Source organism: Crassostrea angulata, chromosome 3 (assembly GCF_025612915.1).
Source record: "Crassostrea angulata isolate pt1a10 chromosome 3, ASM2561291v2, whole genome shotgun sequence".
In the NCBI taxonomy this organism is placed as follows: domain Eukaryota; kingdom Metazoa; phylum Mollusca; class Bivalvia; order Ostreida; family Ostreidae; genus Magallana; species Magallana angulata.
In genome coordinates, this window is record NC_069113.1 from 30,697,093 (window position 1) to 30,716,274 (window position 19,182).

At 34.8% G+C, this 19,182-nt stretch overlaps 1 protein-coding gene across 1 annotated transcript in view; it reads left to right on the forward strand.

Annotated features, from left to right (window-relative positions):
* The window catches only part of LOC128175535 (zinc finger FYVE domain-containing protein 26-like), a 28,251-nt gene that overhangs the window by 1,148 nt on the left and 7,921 nt on the right, over nucleotides 1–19,182 (forward strand). Inside the window, exons 4-28 of the mRNA XM_052841235.1 lie at nucleotides 19–723; nucleotides 1,078–1,245; nucleotides 1,368–1,456; nucleotides 1,825–2,006; nucleotides 3,428–4,648; nucleotides 4,923–5,107; nucleotides 5,376–6,295; nucleotides 6,450–6,553; nucleotides 6,765–6,864; nucleotides 7,146–7,243; nucleotides 7,620–8,064; nucleotides 8,299–8,384; nucleotides 8,512–8,612; nucleotides 8,868–8,960; nucleotides 9,207–9,387; nucleotides 9,822–10,804; nucleotides 11,052–11,276; nucleotides 11,378–11,446; nucleotides 11,592–11,774; nucleotides 11,981–12,076; nucleotides 15,131–15,287; nucleotides 15,397–15,537; nucleotides 16,323–16,349; nucleotides 18,456–18,622; nucleotides 18,943–19,073. Coding sequence (XP_052697195.1) covers nucleotides 19–723; nucleotides 1,078–1,245; nucleotides 1,368–1,456; nucleotides 1,825–2,006; nucleotides 3,428–4,648; nucleotides 4,923–5,107; nucleotides 5,376–6,295; nucleotides 6,450–6,553; nucleotides 6,765–6,864; nucleotides 7,146–7,243; nucleotides 7,620–8,064; nucleotides 8,299–8,384; nucleotides 8,512–8,612; nucleotides 8,868–8,960; nucleotides 9,207–9,387; nucleotides 9,822–10,804; nucleotides 11,052–11,276; nucleotides 11,378–11,446; nucleotides 11,592–11,774; nucleotides 11,981–12,076; nucleotides 15,131–15,287; nucleotides 15,397–15,537; nucleotides 16,323–16,349; nucleotides 18,456–18,622; nucleotides 18,943–19,073 — 6,857 coding nt within the window. The remainder of the gene's footprint in view (nucleotides 1–18; nucleotides 724–1,077; nucleotides 1,246–1,367; nucleotides 1,457–1,824; nucleotides 2,007–3,427; nucleotides 4,649–4,922; nucleotides 5,108–5,375; nucleotides 6,296–6,449; nucleotides 6,554–6,764; nucleotides 6,865–7,145; nucleotides 7,244–7,619; nucleotides 8,065–8,298; nucleotides 8,385–8,511; nucleotides 8,613–8,867; nucleotides 8,961–9,206; nucleotides 9,388–9,821; nucleotides 10,805–11,051; nucleotides 11,277–11,377; nucleotides 11,447–11,591; nucleotides 11,775–11,980; nucleotides 12,077–15,130; nucleotides 15,288–15,396; nucleotides 15,538–16,322; nucleotides 16,350–18,455; nucleotides 18,623–18,942; nucleotides 19,074–19,182) is intronic.

A 19,182-nucleotide genomic window follows, 5' to 3' on the forward strand; every position in this document is an offset into this window, starting at 1 on the left:
ATAGCTCTGTTTATACAGGAGTTGTATCAGTACCACCAGAATGTGCTTCAGCTTGAGACTAAAGGTATCACACAGCCGCGCTCTCCCCGTGTTCTCACCACACAGCTGCTACAGACACTGCTGTCCATTCTACAACAGAAGCCCCTCCTTGGCCACACACTACTACAGTCTCTCAATGCTAAATCAGAACACGAACAGTACAAGAAAAACAACAAAGTATTACAGCTTCTCTACATCAAAGCCATCAGTGGAGTATTGGATAAGATCTCACATCCCACTCACCCTGTGCTGGAAACTGAAGGAAATTTATCTAAAAATGAAGTGGAGAATCCAGTATCATCTTTGGATAATTACCTGCAGAGTTTATATCAGATCCTTTCAATGTTTAATCCCAATTCCTATGAAAATTACTCTGAAATTCGAGAGATTTTTGGCAGATTGCTGGAACTATCTGGGGGAGAAATACCTAAACTTAACAGGAAATCATTGCTATCTGCTCTTATTGGGGGACAAGAAAATTATTTGGTGCTGGAGTTTCTCAAGTTGGAATATGAGATTTATGTAAAGACCAATGGTTTTCCACCCAATATTCGTGATGATGATGCCACAGAAGAGACCAAAGTTATGCTGAAGGTTTCGAAAGAAAAGGATGTGAGGGAAAGAATGCATCGTATGTTTTTACGGTGTTACATCAATAAAGAGCATTTTCTTTATACTGTTGTGGTAAGAAAATTTTGCTGTTAAAAATAAACAACCTTATGTCATTGAGTTATCCATTTTTAAAAAAACTGTATATAGGGTGTTTTTCCCCCCGTGTAATTTTCGCCCTATTATACTTGTAAACGGTTTTGCCCCGTCTTGAATTCGCCCAGATGCAGTTGTATTAACAGGGATATTATTTGCTACATAGAATTCGTCCAGTCTTAAATTCGCCGTCTGACAACAAGGGCAAAAGGGGCGAAAATAAAACGGGGGCAAATATTTCCCTGTATACACTATGCTATGTTAATCTCATACTTGGCATTAAACAGCTAGAGGAAATAATGTAAATAACTTTTTCTTGTAATTTTCTTACAGAACACAGCAATTCTGTTGATAAAGCATGGGCTATTTGAGGACTTAAGTCAGCTGCTAGCATCAGCCAAGTTCGATCACTTGAGACCATTTCTGCTTCTCCATGGATGGTCTTATTGTCATTCCTGTGCCCAAGCGAAACTCTTGCTGGACACTCTGAAAACTGAACAGGTATTAAGATAACGGAAATAGATGTCAGTTAGAAGGCAATGGTGTTAAATAGATAAAACAATGGTGATAAATAGCTGTAAAAAATTAAAGTTTGTGTAATTAATTTGTTTTGCTCAATGCAGTGGAAAAGTTCCCACCCTGTGCTGGAGAGTGCATGTGGAAAGCTGTCCTACCAGATTGACCTCATCCAGTGGTGTCTGGACTGGACAAAGTATGTTTGTAAATCTACAAGTTAAATACATGTACTACTTTAAGTGTCCCAGTCATTATAGAATTGAATTAAGTATTTTAGAGTTATGATTGTTTGTGGGAAGCTCAGTTGTTTTTTTTTTGTGTAAATGGTGGGTAACAAAAATGCAGTTCTTTTTTTTCCTCTTTGAACAGTCACTTATACACCTTTGAACAGTGCTTTGGGACCAATCAAATTACTATTTCTTTAAGTAAAATTTGTTTTTTTAGTGGTGATAAAGGGGAAGAGGGGAGGGTAACAGTACTCTTGCAAGCATGATAACAAATGAGCTGTAAACATTCATGATGACTGACTGATACATGCTAAAGTATTTGCATTGCTTTTGTAAGGCCACTGTTGCCTGTTTCTGAGAAAGGTCAAGCAAGTTCCAATCAGCGAGCAGCAGACATGTTTACAGGGCTGGAAAACCACTCAGTATTGTACGTACTGCATCAATCAACTCGTCTCGCTACACTCGATCAACAAGAGGTCCTGAACCTGCTACATAAAAGTCCTCTTCAGAACAACCCTGGTAAAGCACAGTACTTTTTCAGTCCATTTTTTCAAAACTGCAATTTTGTTGATGCAACTTCATCTTACATACGTAATTAATTAGACCTATAAATACTTTCTGTAAATGATTATATTTAGCATGATTGTACAATATTTGGCAGAAAATGGTTTTCCAACAAGTTATAGTAGATTTGAATTAGTGTTTATTGCAATGTCCCAATTCTTATGTGTTCACACTTGACATTTAGCGAGGACTTGATTAAGCGGGAGTGTCTTTCAGTCAAAACACCGAAAGGAATACAAAGCCAAATGTAATATGTTAGTAGTACCCAGGGTTTTATCTTTTTATAATGCTATAAAACCACCAGAGATATTCTGTCAATAAACTTTCATCCATGTTCAATATTTGACTTTTAAGCTCATCTGAGCTAAAAGCTCAAATGAGCTTAACTGATCACTTTTTGTCTAGCATACATATGTCTGTTCATTTGTAAACCTTTTGCATTTTTGGCTTCTCCAGAACCACCTGGCCAATTTCAGCTTAACTTGGCACAAAGCATAATTGGGTAAAGGGGATTTCAATTCTGTTAAATGAAGGGCTACATCCTCTTTCAAGGGAGATAATTAAGAAATATTGAAAGCATGTATGAAAGCATCCAATGGTAAGGTAGATTCAGGTTTGTTCAAATCATGATCATGAGGGTAGGGTTGGGCCACAATTGGGGATTAATTTTTACATAGTTATATATAAAGTAAAATTCTAACAAAAATCTTCTATAAAACCAATTGGCCAGAAAAGCTGTAACTTGTGTGGAAGCATCCGTAGGTTGTATAGATTCAAGTTTATCCAAATCATGACCCCCTTGGGTTTGGTTGGGTCACAATAGGATTGGGAGTCAAATTTTTACATAGGTAAAAAAATTGAAAAATTCATGTGTTATAGTATATGGTATTACTTATATCCAAATCCAAGTATCTTGAAATTTGTTGACCATTCTCAATTATTGTAAAGACTGTGGCCCCTGAAGGATTTTCGGCCACACAAGGTTTATATTTAAAAGAACAGTTGTTATTTTTAGATCTTCCTGAGAACTGAAATGCTCAATATGTGATATTGTATACTAGGAATCATTACAATGTTTCAACAATGTTTAACATAAGAATAGCTGGAGAAAATTTTGAAAATCTTTTTATACAGAATCTGTTTTACTATTTTGTTCCAATATTTTGTATATGATCTTTAAAGCTGATTTATTATAGCTGTTGTTGCCCAAGCAAGTGATGTGGCCCATTGGCCTCTTTCTTAATGTTTGAAATGTAAATATGCAATACCAATTCCTTTATGTATACCCACTAATTATATTTTTTTAATGATCAATCTGTCATGATTCCACATACCGTTACATATGTATAAAATATTCACATGCTTTATAATTGTAGATTCAAACAAAGCTCCAAAGGCAGTGAGGTTTGAGAGAGACAAGGTAATGGATGAAGTTCACATAGAGAGACGGAGAGACATTTCAATCTACACAGGTTACTGTGCAATCAAAAATGTATTGGATGCAATTTATTTTTGTGCTGAGTGTGTTCACGAAAAACTGGTAAATCCTGTACAAGAATCCAATTCTGTAACTCCCTTGGAACACATGATTTCTATCATGCTGTCTTCTGGTGAATCTGGACTCTCTGACATAGGTTACAATTTCCAGGAAGAATACTCCAAAAATGTGACAGAAAAACTCAATGGTGTCAAAGTCTCCTTAAGTAAATTACAACCTCTTACTTTCAGGACAGAGATTTTAGAAAACATATTTTCTTTGCTTTTTCTTTCCCATGAGGACATTCAGGAGTCATCAGCTATTTTTGATTCTGACAGTGATATGGAAGATGATGAACGAAGGAGAGGCGATACAATTGTTGGTCATGCAAGTCTGAGTCAGAGTTTATTGTCGGAGGGAAGCACTTCCTCCCCATCTTATAGTGTAGATGAGAGGACCATGAGTGAGGAAGTGATAGAGGAGGCCAGCTCGAGTTATACTGGGGGCTACGATGAACCGTTTGTGGAGGTTGTCTCAGAGGTCAAATCGAAGAGACTGGAAAGATCAGCTAGTCAAGACAGAAGTAGTAGAAGTGCTTATCTAGAGAGACTTAACAGTTTAAAAGAAAAATTAGCCCAACAAAAAGGAGGGTCTGGGAATGGAAGTACTATAAGTACTGGGAGTACCAGTAACTGTCAGAAATTAGGCTTTCTCTGTAATGAATATTTAGTAAGGGACATTCTTTTAATGTTGAAGGAATGCTTGGTTGACCTGACTTCTGCACGGTTTCAATTACTGGGCAAAGAAAAAGAGACTTTGGGAAAATCTGTAAAGGCAGTCATTGACGTTAGACTTGAGGAGCCTCTTTCTCGTCTTGTTCAGTCAAGCGTGGATAAGGATGCCCTTCAGAGACATGTGACCCAGCTTCAGCAGTTTGTAAGTGAGGCTCAGTGGAGATTTCAGTTGGTGTGTCATGAAAATATTCCTCAAACCCCAGGGATGGTGCTGGCCAAGCCAATCTCTTTTTCTCTTGAGGAAAATGATGAAGAAATGGCTTTTTCACTACAGCAGAAAAATGGACCGACTAAGCGAAACAGGAAGATCTCATCCTCTTCAAAAGGTATTGCATGTATTTATATTCAATTGCTATTGTATTCCATTGAATGGGATTTCTCAGTAATTCAAAAAATATTCAATTTTAATTTGGTTATGTGTATGGCAAGGATTTATTAATAATATTGAAATATGCACTTCTAGATCTGGAATAAGTTTTGTTCTGTATTGATATCATGCCAAATTATCCACATGCATTTATCAGAAGTAGGGCATATATGAAATTGGATTTATTTATCAAGAAGCAATTGGTAAAATGAGTACATTAATTCATTGATAAGATGCCAAAGATGAAGATAGTAAGACTTGGAGAAAACCCAAAAGGAAGAGACAAAAATCTGGACAGAGAATACGAAAGTGTCTGGTTCCACAGGGAATTATATCTACCATGCTCTCCTCCCCTGAAACCCTCCTCAACATGTGTATCCGCAAACAGAACTTTAATCATGCTGCGGAGGTCATCAAGGTGGGTCTATTCTATCCAATTCCCATGGAATTGTTATTGCTTTATGTACAGTTTGTTTAAATACATGTAAATCATATATGAGACAATTAGTATCTACTATTGCTAGTGTTCATTTTGAGAGGATATAAAACTGAACACAATTATGTTAAAATCATTCATAAATATTTTTTGTACTAAGTAAATGTGAAATATTTGCTATTGACACATAATTTTAGTTCTATGTATGACTTAATTTTAAATACAATATAAATTTTTCCCATTGTAAAAGCTGTTAAGACTTGATGATACTCCTCAAGCCAAGGAAGTAAAGTTTGCGGAAATGTTCTCCAAGAGCTCCAAAAAACTCCAGCAGCTTCCGTCTGGGCAAACTCAGGCTTTCAAACCCGGGAAAATGTCCATGAAAGGTTTGGCATCAGTAGCGGCTGCAGGGGTAGCAACAGTTTCTGTGAACAGTGTCGCAGAGGAAATTCTGTCCGAGAAAAACATTCCCATGATCCCAAGTCCGAGGTCAAGACATGTCGTTCCTGTGAAATATGCAGAGTACTTTGACCAAAATAACGTTTTTATGATGATTTTATTTGACATGTTGTGTACCTCTTGCAAGTCTTGGGAAACTTGCAACAGTCTGATTGACATAATCAAAACGAAGATGGAGGTCAAACCATCGAAATCTTCAACTCACAGTGGAGATGACAAAAAGAAGACGGACAGCAGAATTCAGTGGATTTCTAGTCTGGTGGACAAGTTTGATTCTTTGCTCCAGTTGGCAGGAGATATAGACCTGACAGCACCAGCTTCACAGAAAGATGTCCTCACTGTGTTATACAAACACAGCATTCAGACTTTCCTGCAGACAGCAACACTGCCCCTTTTAAAGGATGACTGTTTATCTTATGCCAATTTGTTAATAGAAATGAAGAAAGTTATAGAAAGAACAGAACATGCATTTCAGCTGCATGGCAAAATGCCTTTGGAAGGATACATTCACAAATCTCCGAAGGCTAGTCCAGGATTCAGTCCTTCCAAAGTCAGCCCCAGGGGTAGCCCTCACAGCAGTCCCAGACCTTCCCCTAAAACAGAGGACCCCACACAGACAGATAAACCGGTCCTTCACAATGCAATGAAACTCTTGATTCATGTGATGCAGAGAGAGGTTCCCAAGGGAGGAGTGTGTACCTTACTGACTGGGTAGGTGTTTTAACAACTGATCTGCACAAATATGTTTAGCTTTTTTAGTGAGAAAAGAACTTTAACTCTAAACACAAAAGTAACTTTTGGTTTAGATTATTCTGTTGGAAGCAAATCTTTTATATATTTATGGGATTTTGATTTTACCCTACAGTTCACCTCCATCTGTGACTGGAAGTAGGGATTATTTACAGAACTTGTATGATCACCTAAAAGGCCTAGCTTTTGTTGTTGCTGAAACAGAGGCGAAATCTAGTGGTATGATTACATTTGATTCGTAATTTGACTGTTAGATGCTTTATGTCTTATCTAAGTACCCATACATGTAGTTTTACATTATTTTCATATTTTGCTGGTTTCTCACCATTTTATATATTCTGAGTTTATAATACATGTATAATAACAATGTTTAAATGTATTGATTGAATAAATGCATGTTTGTTTTAATTTAAATTTAATTTAATTTCAGATTCCATGATAACACCCAAAAATTACTTTCACATGTTGTCAGAGGGACCAATAGAGACTTTGGGGAGATTAATGTTTTCTCTGAGAATTTTCCCAGAAAAGTAAGATCATTTTAAACCTATTAAAAATTTCAAGATGATTAACAATAGGTGCAAATACTTAGCATAAGATTGTTGATAGTACTTTGAAAATCACAGCAAGAATCATCAAGATGGAACAATTTTGACTGACACCTCTTCTGGAAGAGACATCAGTAAAAAAAAATTAAATCTCAACAAATTTTGCTGAGATAAGTTCTTTGACAACATCAAAAGATTTAATCAAAGATCAAATGAACTGTGATGTTCTTGAAGTGAACAGTGAGTCTTTTATTTGCTTGTAGGTTGGAGAAAGTGGCCAAGAAATTAAGTTTAAGCCTGACCCAGATCATTGTCCAGAGCTGTTGCACCAACATTCCAAGTAAACTCCCACTAAAACAAGGTACTCAAAGTCATTAAGCACCCACATTGAAAATTACATGTACATTTAGTTCAGTTACTAGTTGAGTGAGGCTATTATGAAGGGTGACATATTAGCTTGAATAGATTAGTGGTAGAGTTTCTGACTCTGGTAGAATTGCAAGGGTCTGAAGCTCAATTTATAGTCCACCAATTTTATTTTCACCATGTTTTATATTCTCCCTTTCCTGTTATATATATGTACATATAAAGTATTATTATATGACTACGGTAATTGTATTTTTCAAATTCAGAATTCTGTATTTAATAGTTTTGTTAGCTGACAATTTATTTTTGCTTACTAGTATTTTTTTTCAACACAAAGAAGTTTCATAATTTATTTTTTTTTAATTTTACAGAAATAAGTGATGATATTTCTGAGGAAGTACTAGAAAAAAGGGTAAACGTGTCATCAGAGAGTCCAGAAACAGTTGTCCGAAATATTCTAACTCATTTAGTGCACCTCATGAAAGACGTCTCGGCAAAGAATAACCCAAAGTGTGTGTTTGACATTTCCTGTGCCAAAATATTGGTAAGGCGTCTGGAATACAAGGAGCTTATGGCAGGAATTGAGGCCTTCAGAGATCTTGATTTAAACTTGTTGAAGTCCAGGAATGAAAAACTGTGTTTCCATGGCAACTTGCAAAATCTTATGTTTCTTCATATGTGTTTGGATGATATTGACAAAGCTACCTCTAATACAAACGATCTCAGTAACAAAATTTTTGGTGAGGTGTGTGAAATGGAGAAAATTTTACGCATGAATCTTTTCAGTTATACCATTGGGCAGCTGGGAAAAGTAAGGTAGAAATCAATTTACTTGCCGCATTTTGATACTTGTAGTTTATGCTGATAAAAAAAATATACCTGATGTGTACATGTATTACTTTTTATGATTCATCTTATACAATCATGTATTTGTAAGTTTTTTACATTAGGTACTTTATCAGAAGCTAACTGCCATTATTATGATATTATAAGATAAATTCATTCACGCGTTATAAACACACATATCAGTTTGCTTTGATTCTTTTCCAGCTTGTTCGATTTAAAGTTTGTTCTAAATCGGTTGGGTCTTCCACCCCCAGTAGAATTTGGCAACATATTGAGACGTCATATGTCTGGTAAATATCTAGCAAATACCTGTACAATCATATCAATTTCAATGATTTAAGCAAAGCGTGTATACAGCTGATCATACAAAAATTAGGAACATACACATTTTATATAACCAGGTGATATTTTTTTTAGATCTGGATAAATGTGACCCTTGGACTGGGTTTGCCTTACAGCCGGAGCCCCGCCTTCTCTTTGTGACCACTTCCTGTGCTGAGTCCTCTCCTCCTCTACAGGTCAGAACATCTGTCTCCATGCAACCACTGATTTAGATAAAATTAGTAAATAAAAAAATTATCCATTTAAAAAATACCCATTTGTACTCGTAAATAGAGTTTAAGTACCTGTAATTGCCTTACTGTGTAAGGATAAAGGGAGTGTATTTATTTTGGCCAGGTGCATTTGATTTTCCTTAGAATAGCTATAGCATTTAATTTACATTGTATATCAATGTACTTTAGCACTCCTGTGCATCTTTTATTGTCTTTCAGATTCTAAACCCAGAGCTAGTGAAAAGTCAGCTGCAGTCTGCCATGAAAGAGTATCTTATCCATTGGGTCCAGATTGACAAGGCTAATAATACAGTATGTGTATACTTTTAAAAAATACATCCTCTTACTTTTATGTGTAGGCTGAATAATAGATGGTTATTGTAGAATTTTGTGCCTAAAAGAATGATGATAATTGGGGGTGGGAGGTTGGGGGATTCCTTGGATACATACTGGTACATGTATATGTTCATGTTTATTTTTCATCTTTGTAAGTATGTCAAAATGAACTAAAGTCAAAGCAATTTGTTTTCTAATTAATTAAGTTTGTTTGCTACTAAGATCACCCTCCCCGAGCTTCTGATGTGGTACAGACAGGACTTTAGCAGTGAACAGGAGATATTCACAGCAGAACACGAGGGGATCCTCCATGTGGTAGAGGGGAACACCACAGGGTCAACACAGGCAGCCCTCAAAGAAATGTTACAGATGGACAAGGTTCATGGTTACTCAGAGAGCATAGGTAAGCTGGTTTACCTAAGTTAATGTCTTTATATTACTGTATTACTGTAGTCCTGAATGGAAGTATGCCTAGAAGACTTCATTTTTCTCCTTATTTTTGAGGAAAGAGGGGTGGGGAAATCTTACTGTTTTTTCCTTTTTTATTTCCTCTTTAACCTGGGCTGCATTTTATATATTCAATGAGTTTATGACTCAACAAATTAAATAATTCTTATTAATCACAAACTAATTAATATTTGAATTTGATGGACTGGAAAATATAAGATAAAATAGCGTTAATTTGTAATTGTAAATATAAATTTTGTTAAAAAATCATTCTGCAAGACTGAAAATAATTACGACTTTGTCGTAAGTTCTTCTGTGAAACGCAGGTCAGTTCTCTTTCTTTGGCACCTAAATTGTGTGCATGCCTATTGAATGCTCAATATCTTGTAGATACAACGGGGAGGAAAGAACTTCCCTTTAAAGTCCGGACTGCCAAATTTAAGAACCACTTTTTGGTTAAATTTGACAAGGAGTCCAGTACTTTGACTTCTACTTCCTCAACACCTACAATGGCTGCTCTCAAAACACATAGACGAGTGTCTTCCCTTCCAAAGAATATGGATCTGTCATTTGAACACAGTGGTGAAAACAAAAAAGACAGCTCTATGAAGTATCAGTTAACTCCCGTAACATTGGAATACATTAAGGATGAGAGCCCCCTGGTGGCCACCTTAGTTAGTCTGGTGTGTATGGATGAGCTGGACGACATCGAAGAACATCTGAATGTTGACTACTTCACAGGAAGTCTTCGGAGTCGATCCTCCTCAGAGATGAGTCTGGTGGACATTAAGAGCTATAGATATCAAAAACTGACTCGAGACTATCCCATACTTAAGGGCCACATTCTAAGCTTTGTGATTCCTGTGGCTGGGGCAGAAGATCCGGAAATTTTGGGAAGTGCAGACCCCATTCTAAAATTCATTTCTAACAATATATCAGACAGAGTGAAAGTGTGTATGCTTAATTTACATACCAGCAAGGAGTATCAAGTCACTTTAATGAAGCTGTTGGAGGATCTGACTAGAGAGGGAAAATGGTGGAATGTGATGTCACTCCTGGAGAGTATACCTATCATGGTTACTAGGCAACATCCTGACCTCTGTGTCCTTCATGATTTTGCCTTGACCTGTTGTGTGACAGGCTTGGTCAGAGAAACCCAGTCCTTAACCAGATCTCAGATAGAGAAATCAGTCAGCTGTTTGCACAAATTTTTGGACAAGGAATTATTTGTACATTTGTTGATGTCGGTGTACAAGAAGTTGCCCTTAGAAGAGAGTTGTGAACTTTTTGACCTGGCCTACTATACACATTTACATGAATCTCTGCATTCAGCAGTGAGCACAAAAATCAAGGAGTTGCAAATGTTTCTCAGAGTAAGTTCTTGTAAATTTATAAGGATTATTTAAAAGTTTAAATTAAGTAAGTGGGTATACATGTACATGAAGTAGAAAAGCCCAAAATCAATTCTGAGTTTGAATCCCTATTTAGCAGTTTATAACCTAGATATCCCTCTTTACCATTTCAGATTGTTCTTTGAAGTTTATTTTCCTGGTTTGAATGAAACTACCGTAATTATACTTAATAGTCATTCTTGAATTTCATTGTACTTTAAACTTTTAGGTAACGGAGTGTGCCAAAACTCTACAGTTCAAGCTTTCCAGTGGAACTTCCTTTGAGAAACTGGAAAAGGAGGATATTGAGGGTTTGGGGCAGTTGTCAGAGTGGAGAAATGTCCAGGATCCATCACAGGCCAGTAGTGTATTGTCTGTGTTACTCAGAACAGGGGACTACGAGACAGCCAAGCACTGGTGTGCTTATGTCAGCTTTCCACAGCAAAAGTCTTTGGTAATCAGTGAACATTATGAATTATTAATTTAACAAATTTTGATATTTTACACATGTTTTGTTTGCTCAAAATTTTCATATGGATTGTATCTTTTCTTTAGGATGTCATAGAACATCAACTGTTCACACTTCTGGAAAACTCCAAGTCTAATTCAACAAAGTCATTTATGGTAAGTTTTTAAATTGACCATAATAAATGAAAACAAGCTATACTGTCTGGTAGATTTTTTTAAAAAATCTATCATGATCTTGGAAGAACTGATACAGTTTATCAGTTTGTAAATCTCCCAGTTGTCTGTCATTCTTATTCATTAGATATTAGAGGAATTAAAACAGACCAATGAGAAGGACTGTTGCAGAATCTGTGAGAGTTTGCTGGAGAAATTGACCAGTCAGAAGGACTGTTTGTTTGTGGTGACTTACATGATAGAGCATCTGACTGGAGTGTTGACAGAGGAAAGAGTGGATGTGCTCCATCAGACACAAATCGGCTGTGAGGTTAGTTCATGTTAGCACACATACCCCACCCCCTTCCTCCTCCATATATATTCCAACATCAGATAATCCGAGTGTCATCACTTTGATATACATGTACATGTACCGGATACCAGTGTACTTATTCTATGTTTTATGAGTATAATATTCAGCCAATTGTATGCTTTGAAATCATGTTTATTCTACGCATTAATATCATTTGATTCCAGATGTTGCTTTGCATGCCAGAGTCGTTTGTTTGTGACTATCGCCCTCTAGTGTCAGAACCAAAACTGATGTTAGAACAGCTGCTGATGAACATGAAGGTATGAGTACCTGTTGTACAGAAAACCGGCATGGCATGTCTCTTTTCCTTAAATAAACAAATTAGGGTTGGAATATATCTGCTCAGTGATAGCCTCATTTATTTATTTTTTGTAAATCAACCAAAATAGACTAAAGGTTTGACTTAACATGACATTGTGTAAAATAATAAAAAAAAAACTAGACACGATCTCATTGCGAGCAACGAGGAGGTCTTCCGTCCGATTTTTAGAAGAGGAAATGACCTTGCCTTTTATCTTTATCAACGAAACATATCAGGAAATGCAGATGTGATCTAAAAGAGCGATGGATGAAGGATTATCCACCCTGTAAGATCCTTAATTTTAAGGACCAGTCCCATTTTATTTCCTATTAAATAAGAGGTCTTTTGACTTAATAACAGGTCTAATAACCTGTAATAAAAAGAAACCGAAGAAAAAAAGAGGGTCTTCCTTTGTAAACGGAAGACCCTAATAACAATAAGAATAGAAGGGTCTTCCGCTGAAGACGGAAGACCCTAATAATAAAAGATTGTTTTTGTCTAAATCTTAATTGAAGAGTGTTTTTCAACTTGTACTATAATTAGTATAATTTGTACTATAATTAATTATAATTAGTACAGTAATCTAGAATGGTACTTAGTTGAAATTAAAGGCCCAAGATCAAAGTAAAATCGAACCAGAAAAACTAAATGATTTTATGAATGGGGGGGGGGGGGGGGGTTGGTCGGTGACTTCTATATTAAACGTAGAATATTAAATTCTAAATATCACATATTACACAATTTCTAAACAAAATACATATGTTAGAACAATGTATAAGCGCTGTATAAGCCACTGTACCATTGATTTGAAATTTAAAAATCTCAAAATCTTAATTATGATTTTTTCTTTGATATTTACTTTTATTCTAATATATGTATAGCATTAACATTAGGTACATGGAGATGAATGCAACAGGTCAAAACGTTTGAAATGGGCGGGAACAAATTGACGCGGACATCTGATATATAAAGCGTATTTTCAATCCACCTCAGCATTTTTAATTTGCTATATAAGTTAATAGAAAAACATTTTATTTCATCAATAATAGTGATTTTATTTCATCAATAGTAATCGGATCCCCATCCGAGAGGGATTATACGCAGGGCAAAGCATATTGTCCGATGACTCGTCAAAAGTCTGAAACCAAGTGAGGGCGATTTTGAAACGGGGTTTTATTCCCAGGGGAGAATAATTAATTCAAATTCCGATTTAATAAATTAATACATATATTATACCCATATAAAAATGTTCGCTAGGCTAATTTATACGGATATGCACATTCATTGTTTATCTAGCTATAATGAGAGAGAGAGAGAGAGAGAGAGAGAGAGAAAGAGAGAGAATTATTGACCCCGCTGCTTAATCACTAATCCCGCTTTTGGGCGAACATGTACATGTTTATAGACTTTTGTAAATAAATCTAAACTTTAAAAGACTGCTTGTAAATGATTATAATCCCAATCCACCCTGCCGTAATGATTTTTATAAATCAAAAGTGAATAATCAGACTCTTTGTTTCAACAGTGTATATCAACGATCAGTGTTTACATCTGTTAATACATAGGCCCAAACACATATACAAGGGTGGTCAGTTTTCACACTGTATCGCAGTCACCCGGTTGTCAGGGTGAAAGAGAGAGAGAGAGAGAGAGAGAGAGAGAGAGATTTCATAGTGTTTTATAGTGTTCAGGAAATCAATATATAAGCAACATATGTCAATAAACGCATGTATACATGCATACGTGTATCTATATAGTTATGTGATTAAATACTAATCAGTCCTCCTTTTAAAGCCATGTAGAATATCGTTGGTGTATTGCTAAATGTTGTGTGCATACAATCATGGAGATTGCGGCATTTCTTTGATGCCAGCAAAGCGACCCAGTGAACTCTAATGCGGTCGTACTGCAGGGGCGCTTCGGCGGCATGTCTTTGATGCTGGCGATGCGACGAGCGTCTGAATTAAGCAAACTGCTGACAGAAACGAGAACTATATTTGTACTAAAAAAGCTGTTATTATTTTTATTTATGATAAAAATAAAACGGAAAACAATAAAAACCACCATTTTAAAGATAAAATCGTTAAAGAAAACAAAATTAGGGAAGAAAAAATAATCCGCACTCGGGGACTGAACCTGGGTCGCCTGGGCACAAGTCCAACACTCTAACGACTGAGCTACGCGGACTCTCGCTTCAGAACTTTTGAGCTCAAAATCTCAGGAATGCTTTGACCGATTTTAAAACGAATTTTATATTCTGAAGTGTTTTAGACGTCTCTATCGAATAAAAACATAAATAAAATTCAAGTTTAAAAAATTGAAAAATTAAGGTTTTTTCATTTCCTTCCGGTGACAACCGGAAGTGACGGAGGACGTTCAGATGTGCGAAGGGCACTGCAGCCGTTCACTCTCTACCATCTCTGAAAATTTGAAGGTTCTATCCTAAATACTTTTTGAGAAAAGTCGTGAACAAGCAAAAACGTAAAATCTTTAATATCTCGGTACCGGAAGTGACGACCAAAAAAAACTCTCGTAAATTTCTTACAAATTTTGTCATGAATAAGATCTGAAAGTTTCATGAAAATTGGCTAAAGCATTTTTGAGAAAACGTGACAGAAAAAAAAAAGAATAAAAATAATAGTGAAAAAGAAACAAAGCAATAACAAGAAGGTCTTCCGTTGGAAACGGAAGACCTTAAAAATAAGAAATAATATCTATGAATTTAAAATTAAAATCCTGTCTGGTGATCCAACATTTAAATCATTGGATTTTTCTATACTGACGTTTAGTGATTTTTTAAAACTAAAATTTGCAATATCATTCTGTAACAAATGATTCATTGAAAAATAAAACTGTTTTATACCATCCTTAAAACATCCAATGAATAATCCTAGTTAATCAGAAGTTCCTTTTTTGGAATCAATATGAATATCTGAAAATATATTTTAAAAAAAAACAGCTGTAGTACTATGATAGCTAGGAAACATAATTTATAAACAAATTCTTTATCTAGGTTGAGCTAGCTAGTCAGGCTTTTCAGAAAGTCCAATACAAACTGGAGAAACTGAGAAGTTCTGCTCAAAGGTTCACACAGCAAGATTTTAACAAGCTGATAGCTGAATATGCAACAAAGGCCCTGGAATTTATTGTCATACAGTATGCAGAACTCGGTGAGTGTAATGCAAGTAATGTGAAGTTACATGTAAAAAAATATTCTGTTAAGACTTTAATGGCATTTTTCATTGTTGACTCTATGCTTTTGTACAAACTATTTCTCAGACAAAGATCGCTCGCAGTCTCAGCAATCGAATGCCTCGGATGGCTCCTCGGATAAGCTGGAGGGAACAACAGACAAATCGCCTACAAAGAGAACCAGTTTATCGGAGTCTGTCAGAATCAGAAGGAGCATTGATTACACAGGTCAGAATTCTAATCAGGGTTGATGAAAGCAGGACTATGTGACAATAGGTTTCCTTCTCTGTAGAATTAGATGATCAAGAATATCATGCCTGTGATCTCCAGTAATATTTTGTCACTTATAGAGCTGCCAAACCTGTTATAAGGTTTTTGGATTCAAATGAGTGATTTTTTTAATGGTTTCTTCTTCTTACCCATTAAGATATACAGTAAAACGTGTTTTAGTATTAACACAGATATAGTGAAAGCCAGCCAAATTTTGTAAAGTCCCTAGCTGGCAAAATTTCTGGCAAATCATTCTAAAATGCACTGGTTAAACAAACCAGGTTATATTAAATTTTTTGATATAGTAAACTCTAAACTTATTTTGAGTTTGTAGAAGTGAAAAAATGAAAAAATAATGAAATTTACATCTTTATTTGAATTTAATACTTATAGAATTACTAATTAATGTTATTGTTTGAATAAATTTATTACCTCATAAAGCCTTCAATTTACATTTTGGTTACGTAAGGTTCCCAAAAAATAATGGAATGCCCCCTTTAAATTGTAGTCTTTGGTGGAAGAAAAACAATCATATAATTATTTGCTATACTTATAATTACAAGTTCGCTATATATATATTTAATGAATTATGGAATACGATATACTGAAGTAAACCCACTGTTCCCTAGGACTTCACTATTACCAAGTTTTACTGTATGTGTTTGATAGATATTTTTCAGTTAATTTTTAGGTTATAGCTAGCATTTTCATTCACTCACAGGAAATTTATTATAATTTGTCAGCTATATTAGTTAAATATTCCACTAAAGGTATTTATATAATTGTTCAGTTTTTCTGTTTTTGCCTGACTGAATTACAGCTTTCATCTATTTCTGCAAAAAAAATTTGTCTGAATTTTTACTTATTATCCTTGTTCCATGTACTTTGCAACATCCTTTTGCAGTCATTATTTCAGACTTCTTTTAATTAGGCTAAATGTTTAAAAGACAACGGAAATGCTTCAAGAAGTAAAATACATACTTTGTGAATCGTGCATTATAATCAATATCCATGCTGCTTCAATCTATGATGCATGCAGTTCATACAGGAAATGATTAAATGCTGTATTCAAAGAAAACTGACATTTAATTATTACTTTCTGGTACATGTTATTCAACATGTTCAAGAGGAAATTTTTTTTTATCAAATATGAATGCAATTGATGCTTGTAATGTGTATTGAGTGAGGCGATTTAAGTTTTGGACGTTCTGCTTTTTATATACTGTTAATATATACATGTACATGTATTATGATAATCAGATCAATATATTCTAATCCACAATAAAAATTATATACCGGTATTCCAATGTACTCTTAATTTTTAAACATTTAACAACAGGGTTATATATAGTGACCTTACAATATGATCTAATTGGGGGGAGGGGGGGTTGTTTCTTCAGAAGCACCTGTAGACTCATTCAGATCCCCCAGTTCAGCTTACCGATACTATAATTGCATTAAAACTCTATTGTTATGTCAAATATGGCATCATTTTATTTCACCTCCTCGTTTTATTTTAGTCATAAAAGGGTTTACATGTATTTCAGATCAACCTTGACTGTTATGCATTCATGTATATTTAAGAAATAAACAGCAATTTAAAAAGTTCACTGAAGTTGGTTGGTCACGTGATCAAATCCTGTGAAGCCTGAAGGGCTTCTCATTAGATTTGATCAAGTACCAACCAACTTCATATCCCGAAGAACTTTTTAACATTGCTGTTTATTACTTATATTTACGTTTGAGAAAGAGAAATTGTTCGGAACTATTAATATTAGCGAGATTTTATGCTTATAATAATCCAAGCAACAAGCGATAAGCGCATGCTATGATCATTGTGACGTCATGAAAAAGTTCATACAGAATTGAACGTTTTCTATAGGTTCATATAAGGAAACATATTTGCAAATGTAAATATATCAATATAAATATCAGAAAGATTAAAGTTTGAAACACCTTTCGTAATTTTTCAACTCAGTTCATGTACATATTTGACAAGATGTATTAATAGGTTAAATTGATATTGAAAACCACATTAATTAAAAAGAAAAATTAATCCTTGAAATTTTTATGCCCCCCTTCGAAGAAGGGGGGGCATATTGCTTTGCTGTCTGTCGGTCGGTCGGTCCACCATCAGTTTCCGTTCATTTTCTTTGCAAAGGATGAACATATTGAAATGAAATTTGGTATACAGGTTTATCATGATAATATGTAGATCAAGTTCAATATTGGGTATGATCGAGCAATTTTTGACAGAGTTATGGCCCTTTGACTTAGAAAAATTTGAGTTATTTGCAGTTTCTGGTCATTTTCTTCGCATAGGATGAACATATTGAAATGAAATTTGGTATACAGGTTTATCATGATTATACATGTATCTAGATCAATTTCGATATTGGGTATGATCGAGTAATTTCCGACAGAGTTTTGCCCCTTGGAATTCCAAATATTTGCAGTTTACGTTCATTTTCTTTGTGCCTCTGGATGTTTCCAAGGGAGGGGGGCATAAGTGTTTCACAAACATCTCTTGTTATTTCATAAGCTTACTTATGCAAGTAATTAAATATGCTGATTAAATTAAAACTTGTTACATGGACATGTACACTGTCTTTGGATTAAGTTAACTTTAAATTTACTGCTTCAGTCTCCATCATCTAATAAAAAACTCTGACTCAAAATTTCTTTTGTTTCTCCACAATACTTTATCTTTGGATTTAATTTTTTTGTGCGCTGTTAAAAATTATGTTGAAATTCTGTATTTATTATTAAATTAGCCCTAAAAGAAAATTTCTAAATAATATTTAAAGATTAAAACTTCTTTCATATCTATATACATGTACCGGTATATATATATATATTTTTTTATGAATTATTAGGTTTTAACAGACATCCTCTCAGTCAAAGTCCTAGCATAGGTTCTGTTGTCAAGAGCAACAAAGTTAATAAGTTTGTGATGCCAGCTGAGCCCCCACCCAGAGAAAAATGGCAGCCTGACAATGCCACACAAACATGCATGGTCTGTCGAGTCGAGAGATTTAGTATGGTAAGTATTTTGAAAATAACTATTATACCATAGTAAAAAAGCTCTTCAAAATAAATGTATACACACTCACTGTACTATAATAAGTTGCTAATTGTCTGACCATTTTGTAAATTCTAGTAATAGAATTAAGTTTCATCATTTTCCTGCTGCTTTATTATATATTATGTATCTTTAATGAACATTGTCTGATAAAAAGATTTTTTTTAAACTATAAATCATAAAGATAGAATCCAAAATGTTATAGAATGATACTTCAGTATATTGAGCTTACTTGTATTATTTCCTATTGATAAGGCATAAAATCTGTGTGGTTTGTTTAGTTCAACAGGCGGCATCACTGTCGTAGATGTGGCAGAGTTGTCTGCTCTTCCTGTTCAACAAAAACCTCATTGGTCAATGGTTTGGAGGTTAGGACATGTGATGACTGCTACGCTCAGTTATTCAATTCAAGGTAAACATATTAAGCTGACTTATTTCCAACCCATTATTAATACATGTATATGGTAAAAATTCATATCACAATATGATTAGAAGCTATATGATAATTGAATATTTTTAAA